The following is a 21,463-nucleotide window of genomic DNA, read 5'->3' as shown; positions in this document are numbered from 1 at the left end:
GTGAATTGCGACGCTTAGTCCCAAGGTTGGAAGTTTAAGTTGAAAGAGTTAACCGGAATTTGACTTTTGGGTAGACGAATCCGCAATGGAGTTTTGATGGTTCCAATAACTTTGTATGGTGATTTTGTACTTAGGAGTATGTCCTAATTTTTATTTGGAGGTCCATAGGTTGGTTTGGTGCTTTTTGGCGATAGTTGGAAAGTTGATGGTTTGGAAGGTTGAGAGGTTTGACCGGAAGTTGACTTTGTTGATATCAGGTTCATATTTTAGTTTTGAGAGTTGGTATAGGTCCGTTGTGTCATTTGGGACATGCATGCAAATTTTGAGGTCATTCGGAGTTGATATTATATGGTTCGACATGAGTTTGAGGTTCATTAGTTCATTAGGCTTGAATTGGGGTGCGATTCATGATTTTGATGTTGTTTTGTGTTATTTGAGGCCTCAAGTATGTTCGTGTTGTGTTTTGGGATTGGTTGGTGTGATTGGACGGGGTCTCAGGGGCCTCATGTGTGATTCGCACAGGTTTTAGAGCATTTCTCTATGTTTTGGATTGCTGTGAGATGGTATATGATTTCCTTCTTTGCGATCGCAAAGAGGAATACACGGTCGCGTAATGCTATTCATTGGCAGGTGGGTTTTGTTCTTTCCGTTTGCAAAGATAGGAACGTATTCGCAAAAATATTAGGAGGTTGCGTGTCGCGATCGCGATTTGGGAGACACGTTCGAATAGAAGGGTAGGCTGGGGGTGAGGGTAAGTCAGTGCAAGCCTTTGCATTCGCATAAGCGGGGACACGTTCGCATAGAGATGGCAGTGTAGGTTTCCGCATTCGTGATCCAGGTGGCGCATTCGCGATTAAAGTTTTGGCAGCTTTGGTAATTTGTTCTTCGCTATCGCGAAAGCTTTTCCGTGATCGCGAAGGGTATGCCTGGGCAGACATTAAGTACTCTATTTTTTTAGGGTTTTATCTTTTTAACATATTTTGAATTGAGGAACTCAGTCTAGTGCTATATTTAGAGAGTTTTTCATCACAGTTAAAGAGGTAAGTGATCTTTACTCTCTCTTGGTGTTAGATATTAATTACCCATTGATTATTACACCTAATTTATGAGAATTCAAGGTGGGATTTTGGGATTTTTTGACTATTTATTAGGGAGAGAGATTTGATGATTTGTGGTTGGAATTGGATGATTTTCATATGGTTGAACTCATGGTCGAATGGGTGTTCGAAATTTGTGAATTTGGTCGGGTTCTGAGGTGCAACCCTGGGGGTGACATTTTGGGTTGACTTGTTGATTTTGGTTAAAGATCTTAACTTTATCGGATGGAATCAATTCCTATCGCTTTTATTGATTATTTAAAGTTATTTTGGCAAGATTCGAGACGTCCGAAGGTTGATTCACGCGTGAGGGGCTTGTTGGAGGAGTGATTTGGCTTGCTTGAGGTACTAGTTGCTTGAGTTATTTGTGATAGCAATGTGCTATGGGTGCGCACATGTGTAGGGGTTGAGCCGAGTGCGAGCATTGGGCTATTTATCCATGCTCGGGGTTGAGCTTAGGCTATGATATGCCTTGATATTATTGATAAGCTTCATGCTGTGATGTTCCTTTGATTTGAACCCTTGTTGTGAGCTATTTGAGACATATTTGAAGTTGCACAGAGGTTACTCTCTTGATTAAGCCTGATAGCTGCTATTTTGTTATGTATTCACCTGATTTGAGCTATGTTATCACACTTGCACATGCATACACCTTAGCATGTCACTTACCCTAGGCCAGGATTATGAGATTCGATTTTCTTTGATCATGTACATGTATTCTTGCATATATACTTTATGTGTGATGTAGTTTGGACTAGTAGCTCGTGACCATGCAGGGCGGATTGTGATATTGAGCATGTGACCATGCAGGGCGGATTGTGATTATTAGCACATGAGTTATCTATGCATCACGTGAGTTGTCTGTGCGGATCCAGATATTGATATTAATGACACGTGAGTTGTCCATGTAGAACGTAAGCTACCCGTGCGGTTGATATTATTAGCACGTGAATTGTCCGTGCAGTACGTGAGTTTCCCTACTGTATGTGGTTACACATACATTCCCCTAGGGTCACCCTCTCATGTTTCTCTCTTGTAGGTGTGCACGTAGATTGAGGAAAACTGATCAGTGGTTTGGTACTGTATTAGAAATTATGAGGAAAATCTATCCAGTGTTGTTTGATTGTTGCATTTAATCTTTACATGAAATTTCCATTAATATTTACCTGATTTACTTGCATATAATCTTTATATGTTGGATCATGGACTGAGCAGAGTACTTGAGTAACTGTGTTCACCAAGGTGGATTTATCCGTGATTTCATGATTTGATCATATTCCTATTTTGTACTTGTTGAATTTATGAGCTGTACAGGTTATAGAAAGTATCCTTTATAACTCTTGCTTCTATTATCTCTCGGAGGTTAGTTATGATACTTGGTGAGTATGTGGGGTTGCTTGTACTCAAACTACACTCTACACTTAATTGTGAAAATCCAGGTGTCGGACCTAGTCACTGGTAGCGGAGTTGCTAGTTGATTTTATCACATAGAGATGAGGTAGACCTGCATTCTCAACCGTGATCTTAACGTCTCTTTTCTTATGCATTGTTGTCTTTATTTCAAACAGTATTATATTTGGCCTTTCAGACTTGTATTTTTCCATGTTAGAGCTCATGACTCTATATTTACCAATTTTTGGGGATTTATCATGTATTAGCCTTACTATGCTATATTACGGTTTTAGACTTATGTTGATCCCGTCATTTTTGCTATTATTGTTGTGTCTTGCTTGCCTAGCAAGTGCATTAGGCGCCATCACGACTGTTAGGGTTTCGGGTCGTGACACGAAAGAGTCCAAATAAGGCTAGATTACACTGTTCATCAAATGCATGAATGTTGCTGGGGCACTAGTTAAGCCAAAAGACATCACCAAGAACTCATAATGCCCATAGCGAATCCTGAAAGTCGTCTTAGCAATGTCCGAAGACCTGATCTTCAATTAATGGTGCCCTGATCTCAAGTCAATCTTGGAGAACACCCTGACCACCAAAAGCTGATCAAACAAATCACCAATGCATGGCAGTGGATACTTATTCTTGATGGTAACCTTGTTCAATTACCTGTAGTCAATGCACATTCTCAAAGAAATGTTTTTTCTCTTCACAAACAGTACTGGCGCACCCCAAAGTGAAACACTCGACATGATGAAACCTTTATCTAATAATTTCAGCAATTGTTCCTTTAATTCTTCAACTCTACTGGAGACCTGAGATACGGTGGAATAGATATGGGATGAGTGCCTGGAGCCAAATCAATACCAAAATTAATATCCTTATCGGGTGACGTACTCGGTAGGTCTGCAGGGAACACATCTGGAAATTCTCTCAATAATGGGGACTGAATCAATTGTAGGGGTATCAGCACTGATATCTCTAACAAATGCCAAGTACAACAAACATCCCTTCCCAACCATCCGTTGAGCCTTTAGAAAAGAAACCACCCTGCTAGGAATGTGACAAAGAGAACCCCTCCATTCAAACATCGGAAACCCCGGCATAGCCAATGTCACAGTCTTAGCATGACAATCAAGAATAGCATGATACTTAGATAACCAATCCATACCCAAAATCACATCAAAGTCGACTATATTGAGGAATAGAAGATCAACCGTCCTCTCATAGCCACCAATAGTGACCACACAAGAATGATAGACATGATCTATTACAATAGAATCTCTAATGGGTGTAGACACATAAATAGGGGTAACCAAAAAATCACAAGTCATATCCAAACACGAAGCAAAGTAGGATGACATATACGAATAAGTAGAACTTCGATCAAATAAGACTGAAGCATCCCTATAAGAAATTGGAACAATACATGTGATGACTACATCTGATGCCATTGCCTCAATCCTACTAGGGAAAGCATAACAACAGACATGGCCTCCACCTCTAGGATGACCTCTACCCACTTGTCCCCCACCTCTAGATGGATGTGCAGGTGGTGTAGCAGCTGGAGTGGAAATTATAGCCTGAGTACTCTCCTAAGGTGCACTCGTCCAAAGTCTAGGACAATCTCTCACTATGTGCCTAGTATCACACCCCTCTTAATAAACTTTCTACTGACGTGGTTGTTGAAACTAAGCCTGCCCTGGACGACTGGAATAACCGTTGTAGAAACCCCGTGCAAAAGGTGCACTGGAAGATGACTATCCGGTATGAGTGTTTTAAAATCCCTGGCTAGCTAGAGCACTACGTGAAACTTGAATCGCATGCTGAGCTGGTCGACTGACAAAGCCTCTACCATGATAGATCTTTTCCCTATAGTAGGAGCCACTTAATCCTCCAAAACCATAAGGCTTCTTAGCCTCCCTATCCTCCTTCTCCTACCTGCGGATACACTCTAACCTCCTAGCAATCTCTTACATCCTGATGAAATGCATTCCTAGTCTCATTCTCCCGTTCCATCCCAAATCTAAGGTTGTAGGTGAGTCCCTCAACAAATCTACGGACACTCTTTCTCATTAGAAAAAAAAAGAGCTACATTATAGTATAACTTGGTAAACCTCATAGCCTACTAGGTCACCACCATACCCTCCTGGCAAAATTGCTCAAACTCATTACGCAGCTCGTCCCTGTAGGTTTGTGGGATAAATTCCCCCAAGAAAAGATCTGAGAATTGGGACCATATAATTGGTGTCGCATCAACTTGCCTACTCACCTCGTAAGTTTGCAACCATTTGTATGCTGGTCTCGTCAACTGAAAAGTAGTAAAGTCGACTTGTTCGACATCACCAAACACAAAGTACGCAGAATTTGATGACACTTATATAAGAATACCTATGCATCCTCAGATGCCTCTCTACTGAACTAAGGAGGATCAAGTCTCTGGAACCTCTCCAACCTCTTCTGCTCCTCATCAGACACAACTGGCCCTACTTCAGGCTGAACATCAACTACTAGTTACACCGGCACAACAACTGGTGTTTGATAAACATGAGCTAGCTGCTATGGTCTATATGCGGCGGGAGTCTAGGCTCCTCCCCTACTCTGTGAAATAGCTGGTGCAACAAGAATCAACCTTACATAGGCCAAACTCTCGAATATACTCATAAAGTGAGACAAAGTCTCCTAAAGCTCCGGTATAGCAATAGGCCCCTCGGGTGCTCGCTCAACATGCTCTGGCTACTGATCCTGACTAGAGCTACTAGAGGCTCCACAAGTTCTCTAGCTGCAGCACGTGCCCTACCTCCCGCGGCTATAATAGGGGGCACTGGTGCCTGCTCAGATTATCTAGTAGGACTTGTCCTCACTATTTGTTAGAGAGTAGAAGAGTAAAGATTCAAATTTTAGAATAAATAAATTCGCACGATAAACAATGAAAAGAAATGAAGTTTTCTAATAGTACAGTAGCCTCTTAAAGATAAGTACAGACATTTATGTACCAATCAGCAAGACTCTACTAGACTTGCTCATGACTCATAGAACCTATGAACCTAGAGCTTTGATACCAACTTGTCATGACCCGGAATCCCACCAACGGTTGTGATGGTACTTAACCCCTAAGACTAGGTACGTCAATCACACAATGTTATAAAATATCGAAATAAGATATAATAAGTTTGAATTGAACATAACAGCTGAATAAAGTCTCAGCAAGCCCAAAATAGGTGCATAAGCCGAACTTCCCTAAAACCAGGTAATACATAGTAATGAGCTCTAACTGAATACATAGCGCGAGTCTCAATAAGTACGATATCGTCTGAAAGTAATACAACAGTATGGAAATAAGAGAACGGGACTCCAAGTGGTCTGCGGCATCCATGCAACACTACCTTGACTCTTCCAGAACAATCAAAGCTCACTATTAAGGAGCGCTACTTCCAGCACCCCGATCTGCACAAAAATGTGCAGAAGTGTAGTATGAGTACCGGACAACATGTACTCATTAAGTATCTAGACTAACATCGGTGAAGGAGTGACGAGGTACTAATCATGTGATACTCACTAATCAAAGGACCTGTGCAAAAACTCAAATAACTAGCAACAAGAATATAACGAGAAGTAGTAATACCAACGCAACAAAATAAGAGTTATCAACTCATCATAGGTAAATCACATTCGCAAAGAATTATCAGTCAATATCAAAGGCATAACGTAGCATGTTAAAAACACCGTGAAATCATATAAAGTGCATATCAAACATAAAGAATCCACTTGCTCAATCCGGAATATCACCCTCATACTCACATTTCATCAACAAGAATGCCACCCTTTGTCACGACCCAACTGGAGGGTCATGACTAGCACCCGGGCCATACTTGCCGAGCACCAACGTACATTTTATCTAACCTTCCTTATTATCTTTAAGGGCTGACAAGATCAATATAAATAGTAGACATGGATCATGAACATCCAACAATGAAAGATAATGTCATGAACATACATAACATGGGACGACAAGACTGTCAAGAAACTATATATATAAGGTACGAGCTATCATGATGCCATGAAAGACTATACAACAAAAATCAGCCGAAAAGGCATTCTAAACCATACATAAGTCGACACCTGTCTATGAGCCTCTAAAGGAACATAAGTGCTACAACATTGCCGGAACAGGGCCCCGACATACCCATAATGTCTATAACAAAAATGCATACCAAGACCACGGCAAGTCCGGAGAAGGGATCTCGCCAATAACCGCTGAACTGGACAGCCTACTGTGGTGGGGGAGCTACGTCTACCTGTCTATCAGGACCTGCAGCACGACATGCAGCGTCCACAAATAAAAAGGACGTCAGTACGAATAAAGTACTGAGTATGTGAGGCAAGAAAGCATAAGTAAGAACAGTAATGTAAACAGGGATAGAGAATATACAACCTGTGACATCTGGGTACCTCTGAGGGCTACTGACATGAAATACATGATACATACATATATATACATAAACTTTTAAAACATACGCCTTTGTGGGCATCACCATCATCATATCGTACCCGGCCATAATAGGCTCGGTAAAACGTACCCGGCCATCATAGGGCTCGGTAGAATCGTACCCGGCCACGTGGAGCTCGGTAAAACCCAACTGATCAGTGGTTGCACAATAGGTGCCGTACCCGGCCGACTATAGCGCGGCTCGGTAGAGTAAAATAGATACATATATATGATGCATGCTGGACTCATTGGAATCACATTTTGAACCTTTCGGAGTGACATAAGGTTGGTATCCTTCGTACACGTTATTAGGATTAACTCTTCATCAAGAATCTTATAAGAATCAGGAACTACCAACAACATTGATAATATAAGAATAAGAGAAGTAACATCAATATCAATCGTTTCATAAGAAGGGCAGCAATGTAAGTACTGCTAGCTTCTAAGAGTAGAGTATCTTTGGGAGCTCGTTCATTACATTATGTACAATCGGAGTCGTGCAAAAGAATGAAGGGGATAGCCTCACATACCTTGTATATACTGCCCAACCTCAAGCTATGCAAATGTCACGACTCCTTAGTCTACAATAAGACAAATGACACTATCATTATCGTTTAAGCGTCGTAACTATTATGTATCGACCACAACCTATTTTACGATGAAACGGACAGCACCTCCCCTATTTATATGACTTCCCACAAGTCAATACAATCACCAAACAGCCCAAACAACATCATTAATAATCATATTGAGCCTCCAAAATAGTCCACCAACCAACAACATTACTACCAAGCCTTTCGATATATATTTCACAAGTTCTAGCTTCAACGACTTAGCTGCAACTTGGATAATCTTAAATATATATAGAGTAAGAGGTTCCTTACCTTTAAACAGAAAGAACAACTCCAATTTGACCTTAATTTTCCACGAAATATCCCTTCAATTCTGCCACAAGAACAAGGAAGCGAAACTAGCAATTAATTCGGGTTTTTCGGCACTAGAATTACTTTAGAAGACTTGAAATCACCTAGGGTTGATATTAAAAACTTGAAGGTGTATTTACAGGACATAAAACACTTAAAACAACCTCCCACACGAGCTGGAACAACACAAAAATCAGCAACAACAAGAAGAACAAGAAACTTACTAGCGCCATGGGATTCCCGACATTTGATTTGTGTTGTTTGCCCTTTGTTTGGGTCTTGGATCATGAGAGAACCTTGAGAGACTGTTTTTAGGGTTATAAGGTCTGAATATACTGAAAAATAATGACTTAAAACGGGGTTGAGGTATCTTATATATGTCCATATGTCTTAAACCGCCTTTGTGGGCCCCATAGAGAGCAGCTTGGCGCACTCTCGCGAAAACGCGAATATCTCTCTATTCCGAGATCGTATCGACGAACGATTTAATGCGTTGGAAACTAGACTCATAGATCTTCAATTTGATAGGTAGATCACCCCATAATTCCAAGCACATTGGGAGAAAAATGCAGTAACATTTGACCTAAAGTTTAAGTAAAATTATAAACCTAAGTTGCGACAACTTTTATCGACTTTTGTTTCATAACTCGCTTGACTTCAAGACTTATGATGCGGATATTATATGATTCAAATACATTAAAACAAGACCTCTTGGGACAATTAATCACCTCTAGTGTTACCCGAAAATACGGGTTACAACATCCTTGATTCGTTTAACTTCAAATACTTGTTAACCACTCTTATACACCCTTGTATCGTTTAAGACCAATAGGATTAACTTCTTATCATCTCAAAGATAATTATCTTCTTGGATTTACGTCGACTAACTTACGGCGTGATCTATGGTATGCGAATTTGGGTTGTAACACCCTCTCCCCCTTAGGAACATTCGTCCTCGAATGTAAGGGTTTATGGGGTGTCTAACTCATTGTGGATTCCGACGGAGATTTCCGGCTGAGTTTCCCCTATAAAATGGACACTAGCCAAACTTGCAAGCAGTTAAACCTAACCTATGGCCTTACAAGACTATACAAAGCATTATGGATATGTACATTATCTGCATATTACCATTTTGTATTAAAAAAAAGAGTATTCACAAGCTATTGCTTACCTCATAGAGCCGTTTCACCTTATAATGCGTCCTTCTTTCCCCCGGCATCCTCGTTATCTTCACTCTGGAATAGGTAAGGGTATTTAGACTTCATCTCCTCTTCTGCTTCCCATGTCATTTCTTCTATATTCTTGTTCCTCCATAATACTTTCACGGAAGCTACATCCTTTGTTCTCAGCTTGCGGACTTGTCGATCTAATATAGCCACTGGCACTTCATCATATGATAGATCCTTTGTAACTTGTACATCTTTGATAGGGACGACCCGAGAAGGGTCTCCAATACATTTCCTCAACATAGATACATGGAATACCGGGTGGACAAATTCCAATTCAGATGGCAATTCTAACTCGTAAGCAACCTGTCCAATTCGTCGAAGAATTTTGTACGGCCCAATATACCGCGGACTCAACTTACCCTTCTTCCCAAAACGCATAACACCCTTCATCGGCGAGATCTTCAGGAAAACCCAATCACCAACCTCAAATTCCAGATCACGACGTCGGACGTCGGAATAAGACTTTTGCCTGCTTTGTGCCGTTCTCAGTCGCTCTTGTATCACTTTCACCTTCTCAATGGCTTGGTGAATCAAATCTGGCCCATATAATTCTGTCTCACCGACTTCGAACCATCCAACTGGTGATCTACATCTCCTCCCGTGCAGTGCCTCATACGGGGCCATTTTAATACTGGAATGGTAGCTATTATTGTAGGCAAATTCTATAAGTGCCAGATGGTCATCCCAATTCCCCTTGAAATCTAGAACACATGCTCGTAGCATATCTTCAAGCATCTGGATGGTACGTTCAGCCTGTCCGTCAGTCTGCGGATGGAATGCAGTGCTGAGATTTACTTGTGTGCCTAAACCCTTCTGAAAAGACCTCCAAAAGTTAGCCGTAAATTGAGCTCCTCGGTCTGATATAATAGATACCGGCACACCATGAAGCCTAACAATCTCCTTGATATACAACTTCGCATAATCTTCAGCCGTGTAAGTTGTCTTAACTGGCAGAAAATGGGCAGATTTTGTAAGTCGATCAACTATCACCCAGATGGAGTCAAACTTATGATAAGAGCGAGGTAATCCAATAATGAAGTCCATATTAATCACCTCCCATTTCCAGGTCGGAATCTCTATATTCTGAATCAATCCACTAGGTTTCTGATGCTCGATCTTTACTTGTTGACAATTAGGACACTGGGCTACAAATTCTGCAATAGACTTCTTCATGTTATCCCACCAATACTGCTCCTTAACGTCATGATACATCTTTGTCGAGCCAGGATGGATAGAATATCGGGACTGGTGAATCTCAATCATAATCTTCTCTCGCAACCCTGCCACACTAGGTACACATAATCGGCCCTGGTATCTCAATGTCCCATCTCCTCCGATCTTGAAAGCTGTAATCTTACACTGCTGAATTCCCTCTCTCAATCTTACTAAGGTAGGATCTTCATATTGCCGTGCTTTTACCTCGGCTACCAAAGATGATTCTGCTGTATTCTGTACAGTAAAACCTCCGTCATAAGAGTCCAACAATCTGATTCTCATATTGGCCAGCTCGTGAAGCTCTTTGGTCAACCCTTGTCTACCTGCCTCAATATGTATTAAGCTTCCCATTGACTTACGGCTGAGAGCGTCTGCCATAACATTAGCTTTACCGGGATGGTACAATATCTCGACATCGTAGTCTTTCAGTAATTCAAGCCACCTACGCTGCCTCAAATTCAACTCCTTCTGCTTGAAGATGTATTGTAAACTCTTGTGATCTGTGTAGATGTCAACATGGACGCCGTATAAGTAGTGCCGCCATATCTTCAAAGCATATATTACTGCAGCCAATTCCAAATCATGAGTCGGGTAATTCTTTTCATGCTTCTTCAATTGTCTTGATGCATAAGCAATCACCTTCCCACGTTGCATCAATACGCACCCCAAACCTATACCTGAGGCATCATAATATACCACATAACCTTCTGTTCCTTCTGGGAGAGTGAGCACTGGCGCGGATATCAATCGATTCTTTAGCTCCTGAAAACTATATTCACAAGCATCAGACCACTGGAACTTGGTAGCTTTCTGTGTTAACTTAGTCAATGGTGCTGATATAGAGGAAAACCCTTCTACAAACCGCCTATAATATCCTGCTAGCCCCAGGAAGCTGCGGACTTCTGACGGTGTTGTAGGTCTCGGCCAATTCTTCACTGCATCGATCTTCTGAGTGTCGACACTAATACCCTCATCAGATATCACATGGCCAAGGAATGCTACTGAGTTCAGCCAGAATTCACATTTAGAGAGCTTAGCATATAACTTATGATCCTGAAGGGTCTGTAATACTATCCGCAAGTGGCCCGCATGTTCCGCCTCCAAACGAGAATACACCAGAATGTCATCAATGAATACGATCACGAACACATCAAGATAGGGCCTAAATACACTATTCATGAGATCCATAAAAGCTGCTGGGGCATTTGTTAGCCCGAACGACATCACCAAGAACTCAAAATGCCCATATCTTGTCCGGAAGGCCGTCTTTGGAATATCCTTCTCCTTAACCCTCACCTGATGATACCCTGAACGCAAGTCAATCTTGGAGAAATACTTGGCACCCTGGAGTTGGTCAAACAGGTCATCAATTCTTGGAAGTGGATACTTGTTCTTTATTGTAAACTTATTCAACTGTCGATAATCGATACACATCCTTAACGACCCATCTTTCTTCCGCACGAACAAGACTGGCGCACCCCAAGGTGAAGTGCTAGGCCTAATGAAACCCTTATCCAGCAAGTCCTTCAACTGTGCCTTCAACTCTCGCAACTCTGCCGGGGCCATCCTGTATGGAGGGATAGAGATCGGTTGAGTGTCAGGCAATGCATCAATGCTAAACTCAATCTCCCTTTCAGGAGGAAGGCCTGGGAGTTCATCTGGGAAAACATCTGGAAATTCATTGACCACGGGGATTAATTGTAGAGTAGGCGGCTTCGCCTCCGCATCCCTAACGCGAACAAGATGATAAATGTAACCTTTTGAGATCATCTTCCTTGCCTTAAGATAGGAAATAAACCTACCTTTCGGCGTAGCAATGTTCCCCTTCCATTCAATGGCGGGTTCACAAGGAAACTGAAACCTAACCATCTTCGTACGACAGTCAACATTTGCATAGCATGAGGCCAACCAGTCCATTCCCATTATCACATCGAAATCAACCATTTCTAACTCAAATAAATTTGCCGAGGTTTGACGACTACAAATCATCACAGTGCAACCTTTATATACCCTTCTAGCAATCACAGAATCTCCTATCGGAGTGGATACCGCAAGTGGTTTACTTATCAATTCAGGTTCAATGCCAAACTTATTAGCCACAAAGGGTGTAACATATGATAAGGTAGATCCTGGATCAATTAGCGCATATACATCATAAGAAAACACAGACAATATACCTGTAACAACATCCGGAGATGACTCGAGATCTTGTCGACCTATTAGAGCATAGGTTCGATTTTGAGCACCACTCGAACTCGGCACTGAACCTCTACCTCTACCACGACCTGTCGACTGTTGAAAACCTTGTGCTGGAGGTCGAACTGATGAGGAAGAACCAGACACAGATCCAGTCGGTTGAGCCATACCACCACCTCCTCTGTTAGGACAATCCCGCATCATATGGCCACGCTGTCCGCAAGAATAGCACGCATCGGAACCTCGACGGCACAGTCCAAAGTGGGCCTTGCCGCACTGATCACAACGAGGTGTTGGGGGTCTCGTCTGACTAGTATCTCTATGAAATTGTGAGCCTGATGCCCTCAAACTCTGACCTGAACCAGAATAGGTAAATCGATCATACCGAGGCCTCTGAAACTTTGGAGGAGCACTAGCTACAGGTGGCGCCGAACTCCTCAAAGATTGGGGCCTGATACTGCCTCTGAACTCATCAGAATACCCTGCAAATCTCGCCCTCTTATGCTGGCCCCTATCCTGCTCCCTATCTGCCCTTTGCTGGCGCTTACGATCCTCTAGGGTCTGGGCATAAGCCTGAATACGGGAAATATCCATGCCCTCTACCAAGGAGGCTGTTGTGCACTCATTTATCAGATGTGGTCCCAACCCGTTCACGAACAGATGCAACCCTATCACTCATCTCGGCCACCATATGGGGAGCATACCTTGCTAAAGAATCAAACTGTATACTATACTCTCGTACACTCATATTACCCTGTCGAAGGTTCAAGAACTTATCAGCTCTAGCTCGTCGTATCTCAACTGGCAAGTAGTGACGAAGAAAGGCCTCAGAAAATTCCTTCCACACGGCTGGAGGAGCGTTCGGACCCCTAGATCTCTCCCAACTATCATACCAGAAAACCGCTAAATCCTGTAAACGATAAGAAGCCAACTCTACTGCCTCTGTATCACTAGCATGCATAACCCGTAATGTACGATGAATCTGATCAATAAATGTTTGTGGGTCCTCCTTGGGGTCTGATCCGGTAAACACTGGAGGGTCTAGATTAATAAAATCACGAACTCTCGCACTAACCGGTTTATCAGCAGCACCGATATTCTGCCTCTGAGCCTGAGCAACTACCAAGCTAGTCAACAATTGCACCGCATTGCGCATATCGTGGTCTGTAGTGCTAGATGGAGGAACTGGATGTACTGCGTGCCTCCTAATATCCTCTGGAGGAGACGGAGAGGTATGAGACGGCATCTCACTCTGAGCCTCACTTTGGCCTGCTCTGGCTGGAGGCACCTGAATGTTACCCTCTCCCACAGTTGTATCAAGCCGTTTACTAATTGCTTGCTTCCTAGTCGAAGGTATCGCTGAAAGAAAACAAGGTGAATATTAGATATGAACACTTACTACTCAACTCTACGCACGATCTAGATTAAGGAAGAAGGTAACAACCCTAGATGTCACGTAGCCTCCTGATTATAAATGTGGCGTGCTACACATCCATAATCAAAACTCTACTAGACACGGCTCATAGACATCCCCTAGGACAGACTTGCTCTGATACCAAGTTTGTCACGACCCAACTGGAGGGTCATGACTAGCACCCGGGCCATACTTGCCGAGCACCAACGTACATTTTATCTAACCTTCCTTATTATCTTTAAGGGCCGACAAGATCAATATAAATAGTAGACATGGATCATGAACATCCAACAATGAAAGATAATGTCATGAACATACATAACATGGGACGACAAGACTGTCAAGAAACTATATATATAAGGTACGAGCTATCATGATGCCATGAAAGACTATACAACAAAAATCAGCCGAAAAGGCATTCTAAACCATACATAAGTCGACACCTGTCTATGAGCCTCTAAAGGAACATGAGTGCTACAACATTGCCGGAACAGGGCCCCGACATACCCATAATGTCTATAACAAAAATGCATACTAAGACCACGGCAAGTCCGGAGAAGGGATCTCGCCAATAACCGCTGAACTGGACAGCCTACTGTGGTGGGGGAGCTACGTCTACCTGTCTATCAGGACCTGCAGCACGACATGCAGCGTCCACAAATAAAAAGGACGTCAGTACGAATAAAGTACTGAGTATGTGAGGCAAGAAAGCATAAGTAAGAACAGTAATGTAAACAGGGATAGAGAATATACAACCTGTGACATCTGGGTACCTCTGAGGGCTACTGACATGAAATACATGATACATACATATATATACATAAACTTTTAAAACATACGCCTTTGTGGGCATCACCATCATCATATCGTACCCGGCCATAATAGGCTCGGTAAAACGTACCCGGCCATCATAGGGCTCGGTAGAATCGTACCCGGCCATGTGGAGCTCGGTAAAACCCAACTGATCAGTGGTGGCACAATAGGTGCCATACCCGGCCGACTATAGTGCAGCTCGGTAGAGTAAAATAGATACATATATATGATGCATGCTGGACTCATTGGAATCACATTTTGAACCTTTCGGAGTGACATAAGGTTGGTATCCTTCGTACACGTTATTAGGATTAACTCTTCATCAAGAATCTTATAAGAATCAGGAACTACCAACAACATTGATAATATAAGAATAAGAGAAGTAACATCAATATCAATCGTTTCATAAGAAGGGCAGCAATGTAAGTACTGCTAGCTTCTAAGAGTAGAGTATCTTTGGGAGCTCGTTCATTACATTATGTACAATCGGAGTCGTGCAAAAGAATGAAGGGGATAGCCTCACATACCTTGTATATACTGCCCAACCTCAAGCTATGCAAATGTCACGACTCCTTAGTCTACAATAAGACAAATGACACTATCATTATCGTTTAAGCGTCATAACTATTATGTATCGACCACAACCTATTTTACGATGAAACGGACAGCACCTCCCCTATTTATATGACTTCCCACAAGTCAATACAATCACCAAACAGCCCAAACAACATCATTAATAATCATATTGAGCCTCCAAAACAGTCCACCAACCAACAACATTACTACCAAGCCTTTCGATATATATATTTCACAAGTTCTAGCTTCAACGACTTAGCTGCAACTTGGATAATCTTAAATATATATAGAGTAAGAGGTTCCTTACCTTTAAACAGAAAGAACAACTCCAATTTGACCTTAATTTTCCACGAAATATCCCTTCAATTCTGCCACAAGAACAAGGAAGCGAAACTAGCAATTAATTCGGGTTTTTCGGCACTAGAATTACTTTAGAAGACTTGAAATCACCTAGGGTTGATATTAAAAACTTGAAGGTGTATTTACAGGACATAAAACACTTAAAACAACCTCCCACACGAGCTGGAACAACACATAAATCAGCAACAACAAGAAGAACAAGAAACTTACTAGCGCCATGGGATTTCCGACATTTGATTTGTGTTGTTTGCCCTTTGTTTGGGTCTTGGATCATGAGAGAACCTTGAGAGACTATTTTTAGGGTTATAAGGTCTGAATATACTGAAAAATAATGACTTAAAACGGGGTTGAGGTATCTTATATATGTCCATATGTCTTAAACCGCCTTTGTGGGCCCCATAGAGAGCAGCTTGGCGCACTCTCGCGAAAACGCGAATATCTCTCTATTCCGAGATCGTATCGATGAACGGTTTAATGCGTTGGAAACTAGACTCATAGATATTCAATTTGATAGGTAGATCACCCCATAATTCCAAGCACATTGGGAGAAAAATGCAGTAACATTTGACCTAAAGTTTAAGTAAAATTATAAACCTAAGTTGCGACAACTTTTATCGACTTTTGTTTCATAACTCGCTTGACTTCAAGACTTATGATGCGGATATTATATGATTCAAATACATTAAAACAAGACCTCTTGGGACAATTAATCACCTCTAGTGTTACCCGAAAATACGGGTTACAACATCCTTGATTCGTTTAACTTCAAATACTTGTTAACCACTCTTATACACCCTTGTATCGTTTAAGACCAATAGGATTAACTTCTTATCATCTCAAAGATAATCTCTTCTTGGATTTACGTCGACTAACTTACGGCGTGATCTATGGTATGCGAATTTGGGTTGTAACACCCTCTCCCCCTTAGGAACATTCGTCCTCGAATGTAAGGGTTTATGGGGTGTCTAACTCATTGTGGATTCCGACGGAGATTTCCGGCTGAGTTTCCCCTATAAAATGGACACTAGCCAAACTTGCAAGCAGTTAAACCTAACCTATGGCCTTACAAGACTATACAAAGCATTATGGATATGTACATTATCTGCATAGTGGATGGGTGTTCAACATAAAAGCATATTATGGCTAAATCATTTTAGTAGTGATTCCACAAATGTCCATCTTGGCAAATTAGGAAATAATAATCCTAAAAAATGATCTATAGCATGAAAGGATAAGCTCTCGTGGTCAAACAAAGGTTTTCATGTGCATCATAGAGGACACACAACCAATTCAAGGCAAACAGGAAGCCTAGAGACTTATCGGGTCATTTTTCGTACATAACACCCGCATATATGCTCACACCTTGCATATATGTCGCATCACATACACTACATTTAGACAATTAAGGTTCAATCCTAAGGGTTATATCCTAACACAATGTTAGGCGAGATATGTACCTCAATAAGCTCAAATCAACCCTAAAAAATAACCTTTTTTTTTTTAAATCCACCTTTGTCTGGCTCAAATCTAGCAAACATAACTCAATAACCGGAAGAAGTGACGAAGTACTAATAATGTGATAATCACTAATCAAAGGACCTGTGCAAAAACTCAAATAACTAGCAACAAGAATATAACGAGAAGTAGTACTACCAACGCAACAAAATAAGAGTTATCAACTCATCATAGGTAAATCACATTCGCAAAGAATTATCAGTCAATATCAAAGGCATAACGTAGCATGTTAAAAACAACGTGAAATCATGTAAAGTGCACATCAAGCATAAAGAATCCACTTGTTCAATCCGGAATATCACCCTCATACTCACATTTCATCAATAAGAATGCCACCATTATTCCGCCACATGTGCATAATCAAGGATGCCGCCCTTATTTTGCTACAAGTGCATAATCAAGGATGCAACACTTATCCACCGCATGTGCATAACAATAATCACAATTGCACGGAAACACTCCGTGCCAACACCCAATCAATCTGCCTAACATGTCCACATGAGCCATAATCATAACAACATAATATGCCAAATTATCATCAAGAGACATACACTCATAATTATTCAACAAGGTGCATAAGGACATGACAATAGTAAATAGTGGATGAGTGTTCAACATAAAAGCATATTATGGCTAAATCATTTTAGTAGTGATTCCACAAATGTCCATCTTGGCAAATTAGGAAATAATAATCCTAAAACATGATCTCTAGCATGAAAGGAAAAGCTCTCGTGGTCAAACAAAGGTTTTCATGTGCATCATAGAGGACACACAACCAATTCAAGGCAAACACGAAGCCTAGAGTCTTAGCCGGTCATTTTTCGTACATAACACCCACATATATGCTCACACCTTGCATATATGTCGCATCACATACACTACATTTAGACAATTAAGGTTCTATCCTAAGGGTTATATCCTCACACAATATTAGGCGAGATACGTACCTCAATAAGCCCAAATCAACCCTAAAAATAGCCTTTCTTTTAAAATCCACCTTTGTCTGGCTCAAATCTAGCAAACATAACTCAATAGCATCAAACAATGCTATATGAATCAATTCTAAACAATAAAGTTCCAATCTTTATTCAATTTTCAAAAAGTCAACAAAAGTCAAACTCGGGCTCACACAGTCAAAACCTAGGTCAATGGGTAGATACCTACTACCCACAATCCCAGGGGTCCAAATGTATGATTAGATTCCAAAAATGAGTCCAAATCTACAAAAATTCTCAATTTTTATTTTCCAAAACATAGTCACCCCCCTCCCCAAAATTGTTGACTTTAATCTAGGTGTAATAATCCATGAGACACAAGATATAATATCAAAATCAAGTATAAATCACTTACCCTCCTGCCTTGTGTGAAAATCCCCTCAAAAAATTGCCATTCTCCACGTCTAAGGTTCCAAATATGTGAAAATAGGTCTAAGTCCTGAAATGCTTCTTTATTAATCAACTGCAGAAGTCGCAAATGCGATCAGGGGTTCGCAATCACAAGCCTTGCAAATGTGAGTAAAGACTCGCAAATGCAAGCTAGCTCTCTCATCATCAGATGTCGTAAATGAGACCAGGAGAGTCGCAATGCGACCAAGCGTCGCAAATATGATATTCCCTTCGCAAATGCGTATGTCGCAATTGCAACACTAAATTCACAAATGTGAAGCTGGACTTCCCAAGAACCCTTTGCAAATGCGATCAGGACTCCGCATTTGCGGACCATCGCAATTGCAAGGCCTGCAGCACCAGTAGAGCTAAACCTACCCAAAATCAATTTGAAACTCACCCAAGACCCTTGCGCCCAACACCAAACATCCACACAAGTGTAAAACCTTTATAAAAACTTGCTCATAAGCTTAAAACATAAAAATAACATCCACAACCATGAATCAAACACCAATTCACATTATCCAGGCCTTCAAGTTCAAAACATCAAATATTCATAACCAAGCGCCTGATTCCTACCTAACCAACTCGAAATGCAACCAAACTTTGCACACAAGTTTTAAATGAAAAAACAGACTATTCCAATTCCCTAAATGACAATACGAACATGATAGCCTCAAAGTCAACTCATGGTCATAGTTATGAACTTCCTAAACCTTCAAATTTCCAACCTTCGGCAATTAGAATCAAATCAACCTAGGAACCTTCAAATTAAAATCCCGGCGTACACCTAAGTCCAAAATCACCACACGAATCTATTTGAAATATTAAAACATGAATCTGAGGTCATCTATACAAAAGTAAAACTTTGGTCAACTCTTACGACTTAAGCTTCTAACAACAGAACCAAGTGTTCCAATTCGCTCCAAAACATTCATGAAACCAAACCACTCATCCCTGCAACTCATAAAATAACATCTAAGCATACGGGAATGTCAAATGGGGCAATGTCAAACACACAAAGTGATCGGACGGGTCATTATAAGTACCTAGCAAAGAAGCATTATCTGGAAAGAATGCATCACAATCCAAAGATGTACCCTCTCACACAGACTTTCCATCCCATATCTTCATCGAACACGGTGGGTAATCCTCTCAACGGGATTCCCGGAAGGCCTCGCCACGAAGGTATTGCTTGGATCTACCTAGCCTGTGAGAAACCTTAAAGTCTTTTTTGGATCAGCAACTTAGTCTGAATAACAAAATGGATATGACGTTAGATGCATCAACTGGGAGTAAAAACCGTAATAGCACTCCAGAACCACAGACTGTGGTGGTCCTGGTCACAAACACCTCTAATTCACTACTCAAGGCTTCAAGGGTTCCTGATAACTCTGTGGCCTATGGGTCAGGTAAGTTTGAAAATGTTGAGTTACAAAATTTAATTTTAACCCCTGCAGCAATAAATCAAAGAGAAAAACAAAAGGATTGAGCATATCCCTGGGTCCCACCTATCATCAAAGGCATTGACATTAGCAAGTACTCACAACCAATAGAAGCCAAGTGCGGCTCCGCTGCAAATCCTCAAGAAGTTCAAAATGCTGGATATCCCAAAATATGATGGGACCTGGTATCCACATGACCACGTCATGGAGTATACAATGGAATAAAGAGAAATGGCCTCACCAAGTAGCTCGGCCAACATTATTCAAATGCGAGTAATCAAGGAGATTCATCTTAAGGATTGGATTACTGTTCTAAGTCATGGTAGGGGACCTGGCCTACAATGCCATCCCGGGAAGACTATGGATACATAACATGGATGTGGTACCATCAACCTTGCACCAAGTTATAAAATTCCCTATATCATAGGGGATAGAGAATCTAAGGAGAGGAAAGAACAGCCTGGAAGTTAACTCAATCACAGCCGCCAGTATCGTTCCTAAAGGGAAGGCAGATAATTATCAACTACAACAACTTGTGCTAGTGCAAAATGAATTAGCTTTCGAAGATCGAATCGTTGAGTCGGAAAAAATAAGCGCTGCTATTTCAACCATTAAAAACATGAATAAGTAATCTTATTCATCCATGGGCTAGTTGGAAGGTCTGCATTTATTCGAGACTGACCCCCGAATAGAAGCATACGTTTATTGAATTTTTACGTGACAACTCTGTTTGTTTTGCTTGGTTTCATACAGATTGCGGGCTCAGCTCCCATCTTCGCCCTTTAGCTGGAAGAAGCTTTAACATATTTCTTCCTCTTGCCTTGGGCGGACTCTGGTGCTTCAAAACAGGACCTCAGTGCCAAAGAGGACAAAGCCTCTACAACAATAGTAACATGATTGATCTGTTGTTTATCTATGATGTTTTTAAAAATAAAGATAGACTAACACATAGGAAATGAAAATATAGAGAAAGAAAACTCAAAGAAGAGACTGAGGAAAAATAAAAGCAATGATGCCAATTGTGTATATTTATAGGCAAAGGGCAAAGCCAAGAATCTCTAGAGAATTGAGCTAACACCAATCACTAAGAGCAGCCAGCATTGCCTAGAAAAATTCTACAGGCAGAGCCTGTGAACGTGCCAAGAGCATTAATAAGAGATTGTGCGCATCTCTCGCCAATCACGGGTCAAATCACTGCCATATTAGGGAAATAACCTCACGAAGGACGAAATCAAATGAGTGCTCGTCAAGAAGTTTGAAGAGACCCTGACAACGGGAACACTAATCTAGTACTCCCATTTATCTGAAAATTCTATTAGTACTTTTGCTGAACTTGCAGATGCTTCCATCAAGGCGTACTCTGGAGCCTAAAAGGTGAAAAACCAAGTGGAGGATTATTCATAGTCATGCAGGG

At 41.3% G+C, this 21,463-nt stretch overlaps 1 protein-coding gene across 1 annotated transcript; it reads right to left on the bottom strand.

Moving 5' to 3' along the window:
* Positions 1-3,370: 3,370 nt before the first annotated feature.
* On the bottom strand, positions 3,371-3,943 carry LOC138901348 (uncharacterized). The gene has a single exon (XM_070189103.1). The coding sequence runs from the start codon at positions 3,941-3,943 to the stop codon at positions 3,371-3,373; it is 573 nt and encodes a 190-aa protein (XP_070045204.1).
* Positions 3,944-21,463: the final 17,520 nt, after the last annotated feature.

Source organism: Nicotiana tomentosiformis, chromosome 11 (genome assembly GCF_000390325.3).
Source record: "Nicotiana tomentosiformis chromosome 11, ASM39032v3, whole genome shotgun sequence".
Taxonomy (NCBI): Eukaryota; Viridiplantae; Streptophyta; class Magnoliopsida; order Solanales; family Solanaceae; genus Nicotiana; species Nicotiana tomentosiformis.
Note: the sequence above shows the minus strand (reverse complement) of the source record. Positions and strands in the feature narration are given on the sequence as shown.